Below are 4012 nucleotides of genomic sequence, written 5' to 3' on the forward strand. Positions count from 1 at the left end.
CCGTCCGCACGGGGTTGCATCCAGGAAGCGCCGAGATCTGGTCGCCGAGTCCGACATCCTCGTCAACGACTTGAGCATCCAGAGTGCATGCTGACGCGGCATCCTCATTGATGTACGGTACAAGAACCTGGCACAGAGTGATGTCACCGTTCATGTTGTGGCAGTTGTCGACCGAGTCCTGCAGCACAGACTGATTCCATCCCATCAGGAAGTCCGCGTGGTACGTCAGACCAGTCGGGTCGCCGGTGGACAGGGCGTAGGCTCCCTGGCCCCAGTAGTTGAAGTTGCTGACCGGCACAATCTGCTCGTAGAATATCGCGACGGTGTGGACTGGGTGCGACTCGGGACAGTGGCCACCGTCGTAGGTGTCGACGGGATAGGCCATGTGTGACTTGTGGTCGGAGCTGTCGAGGTTGACGCCATCCCAGCACTGGGGGAAGAAGACCTGGAGGCGGATGCCGTCCTGACACATGTTGATGTCGGGGAAGTTGATGTCCTGGCGCTGAGCGTAAGCGGGGTTGTTGGAGACAGTTCCGCTGTAGTCGAGGCAGACGAAGCTGATTGCCTGGTCAGCGAAGTTTGAGGCGTTGTAGGTGTCGCGCGTAGGGCTTCCAGCGACCATCTGAAGTTAGAGATTAATATCGTGCCCGTGACGTGTCGTGATCGCATCTGGGAGAGGCTACAAGTCATCGGGTGTGGGTTTGCCAGCGAAGGCGGACAGAGCTTATTACAGCTGAGGAGATAAGGACTGGCAGATAGCACGTAAAGACACGTCAGGACTGCCGGCATCTCTTGTGATGCGTAAACCCTGTCCGCCACACCCTCATCATCTGACATCAAGTCTCTCGCAGGAGATCTTCTCCAGCACTCAAACAGCGCAACCAAAGCATACCAACCGCCGCTGAAATGAGAACGAGAAAAAAAAATCAGCTCACCCTCAAGCCTTGCGGGAATGCCTGCACCGTCTCGCCCGTACCGTTACGATCGAAGAAGTAGTAGATATTGAACGAAGGCTCCATGACCGTGAACGTTTTCGTCGTCTGGTCCTGGTACAGCATCGGTGGCTAGCGCACGGCGCGTCAGGACGCCGTCCAGGACAAAAGATGAGGGGAGATCAGCGACTTACAGCCCAGTAGGAGGACTTGTCAACGTCCTGAAATGGGACGGACGTGCACTGGGCATTCCTGTTCTGATCGTAGTCGGCGTTCTGATCGACGTTGTTTGCTCCCATGAAGGCGTGCAGATGACCGCTGACCTGCAGCTCTCAAAATTCAGGATTAAATTGAAAAAAAAAAAACGCAAAGAATGCACTGACAGCACCGGCGTTGACGATAGGGTCGATTCTTTCGTATACGATGGGCTTGAGGCCTCCCATGATCATGTGGCTACTCGCAGTAGCCAATGGGATCGCGGAGAGCCCGGCGAGTACAAAGTGTCGCTTCAAAGAAAACATGGCGCCCAGAGTCACAGTGGTAAAACTAGAGAGAGAAAGACGTGAGATCAGTACAAACGAAGGTGTGCAACTTTGAGCAGCTGCAACGGTGGGCGTGAATCACGAGTCGACCACGGACAATGAAAGGGGAAGGAGGAGGGGAAGGGAAAGTGAAGAATATTGCTGCTACCCGCAAGAATTTTATGCATCTTCGAGCGCTACACATTGACACCTTACTTCCCAGGGAGCGGAGGGTTACTCAATTACGCTCGGGTATCCTCGCTCGCTCTGGTCCAATCGCAAGCCATAGCTCTTCATCAACCTAGACACGTCGTGTTCCTTCCCGCTGATCTCCTTTTCAAGTGACAGAAGGTGCTGTCGTTTGCAGGCACAAAGATACACCACAAGATAACCGCGGAGCGCTAGCTCTGTTGCTGAGACGCGGTCCTTAGGCGGATGTAACCACAACGTGTGAGCAACAAGATGGAACGGAAGGGAAGATCATCTTCAACGAACAGATGAAGGGTTTCAGTGATAACTTGAACAACGGAAGCTCTGCCAGGCTGCGCGTCCGCCTAGCGGAGATTCACCAAGTGATAATTAATCCTGAGAAATCCTCAATCATACAGTATAAGCATTACTTACTGAGAATGTGATTATCTTCCGTGCAGATGTGCTCGAGCTAACCATCTGTTTACGTGACGGCCATTTCAGCATACGGTATACCCCATCGTCCAGGATATAGATCTAGCGGCATCTATATGATATGAGAAGTTAACCTTGGTTTAGTCAGACGAGAGCAACCTCAGACACACCTTTGCGCTCGAAGGGTACTTACGATATAAGCACTGATATGAAAACAGCCCGTTCACCCGGTGAGTTCGGCCCCCCGAGACTTTCAAGCAGTGAAGAAGCGTTGCGTGCAAAGCTAGCCAGCTTGCCTCTCAACGTGCACCAAAATTGTTATACGGGCATCGAACCTGCGTTGTGCAATCAATGGCTGAGTCATCCCACTCGCAGCCATTAACTGGCAGTTGGCCGCTGAGTACTGTGAATGACTGGATGGTTTCGTGAAGTAAGACGCCAATTTCGAGCACTTCAGACCACAATGGGCGGCAGGGCTTGATGGCGTTCTAAGACGTGGTTGGCTACTTGGAGTGGGACCCGGAAACCGATCATTCACGGTCATGTCAGACTCGGTCATTGACCAGTGGCTGACCAGAGCGACCAGTCACTGACCAGCGCATCGGACAGTTAAGTGCTAGCGCGTAGTTGTCGAAGTTTAGAGCAAGTCTCTGAACTCAGACTGCCTCTTCCAAAAGCGAAAATGATAAGATAAGATTCTCTCGCGCCCCGCGCCGATCACCGGTAATCTTTTCGATCTTGTCGAACCCCCACATTCTGCGGCGATACGTCCAGCCTAGCATTCACTCCCAACGCTCGCCTAGACGGTTTTAGACTCCCGCTAGACTCTCCATAGACGCATACCTACTACAAACGACATGTCGAAGACGCAAGAGTCCGGTCCTGAGGTGCCCTTGAGCACGATGCCGTACCCGCCGTTGCACGCAGACAAGAGATTCGTGGTCCTCTCCGACTGGTTGGTACCTTTCATGGTTCGTCCGGATGGCCTCTATACTTTTCTCCTACTCTTCCACCTGTTAGAGGCTTGTGCTGACCCTGTTGCTTGGGAATTGCTACCACTGCCTTGCACGAACGCGCCTATTGTCCCCGCCTCCGATCCGCCATCGCATCCCTCAATCTGTGCTGATGTGCAACATGCCTCCATAATCTATTGATCTCACATACGATCTTTCATCATCATGTTGCCTGATTGTGTCTCTGGGTCGCGGCGCGTTACAGGGATGGGACCATCACTAATCGTGATTCCAACGACTGTGCGTAGGTTGATATCTGTTTGAACCACTGATTCTACTCACTGGTGTCTGTTTGTGGATATGTGTGATATCGCTACCTAGTCATGACGGACACCCTTGGCTACGGGCTCGAGAAGAGGCGCCAGGGAAACCTCGAGATCCTTGCTGGCAGGGAGACGTTCAGGTGAGTGTCGCCCGCCGTCGGCTGCCGTTCTGCATCTGACTGTCGTGTGTTAGGGATGAGTTCCGGCGCATGCTACAGAGCGTATCCGCCAATGGGCATACCTTCGAGGAGTGCAAAGAGGTCCTGAAGAAGAGTGCGCCTCTGTCCGCTTTAGTCTCCCGCAGATGGCCGTGTTAATCATAATTAAAATCAGATATTTGGCTGGACCCTGGCTTCAAAGATTTCTACGCGTACTGCAAAGAACACGACATCCCGGTTGTCATCATCTCCAGGTACGCCTCCGGCCTGTGATGTCCCGCCCCGGGTGCCCGCTGAACGCCGATTTCATACACGTGCAGCGGCATGGCACCGTTGATCCGCGCCGTACTCTCGAACCTCATGGCGACGAGGAGAGCGCGAAGATCGAGATCGTTGCAAACGACGCGATCGTGCAGCCTGATGGCAGCTGGGAGATCACGTACCGGCACCCGTCGAGCGGGTTCGGGCACGACAAGAGCCAGGCGATCCTGCCGTACCGCG

The 4012-nt window shown here is 53.7% G+C and overlaps 3 protein-coding genes across 3 annotated transcripts in view; 2 read left to right on the forward strand and 1 right to left on the reverse strand.

The window, feature by feature from the left end:
- PHACADRAFT_251485 (uncharacterized protein) overlaps nt 1-1572 on the reverse strand; it is a gene marked incomplete at its 3' end in the record, with an annotated part of 3317 nt that extends 1745 nt beyond the window's left edge. The window contains exons 1-4 of the mRNA XM_007392979.1: nt 1316-1572; nt 1127-1255; nt 936-1064; nt 1-622 (exon numbers count right to left, since the gene is read on the reverse strand). Of these exons, the coding sequence (XP_007393041.1) occupies nt 1-622; nt 936-1064; nt 1127-1255; nt 1316-1453 (1018 nt within the window). The remainder of the gene's footprint in view (nt 623-935; nt 1065-1126; nt 1256-1315) is intronic.
- A 1362-nt stretch (nt 1573-2934) lies between these two features.
- On the forward strand, nt 2935-3231 carry PHACADRAFT_158734 (uncharacterized protein; the record flags this gene model as incomplete). The annotated part of the gene is made up of 1 exon (XM_007392980.1): nt 2935-3231. One exon carries the CDS (start codon nt 2935-2937, stop codon nt 3229-3231), a length of 297 nt encoding a protein of 98 aa, XP_007393042.1.
- A 182-nt stretch (nt 3232-3413) lies between these two features.
- Nucleotides 3414-3784, forward strand: PHACADRAFT_192834 (uncharacterized protein; the record flags this gene model as incomplete). Its single annotated transcript, XM_007392981.1, has 3 exons — nt 3414-3493; nt 3547-3626; nt 3687-3784. The coding sequence occupies 3 exons, from the start codon at nt 3414-3416 to the stop codon at nt 3782-3784; spliced, it is 258 nt and encodes an 85-aa protein (XP_007393043.1).
- Between the last annotated feature and the right edge of the window lie 228 nt (nt 3785-4012).

The sequence above is a fragment of the Phanerochaete carnosa genome, assembly GCF_000300595.1.
Source record: "Phanerochaete carnosa HHB-10118-sp unplaced genomic scaffold PHACAscaffold_3, whole genome shotgun sequence".
NCBI lineage: Eukaryota > Fungi > Basidiomycota > Agaricomycetes > Polyporales > Phanerochaetaceae > Phanerochaete > Phanerochaete carnosa.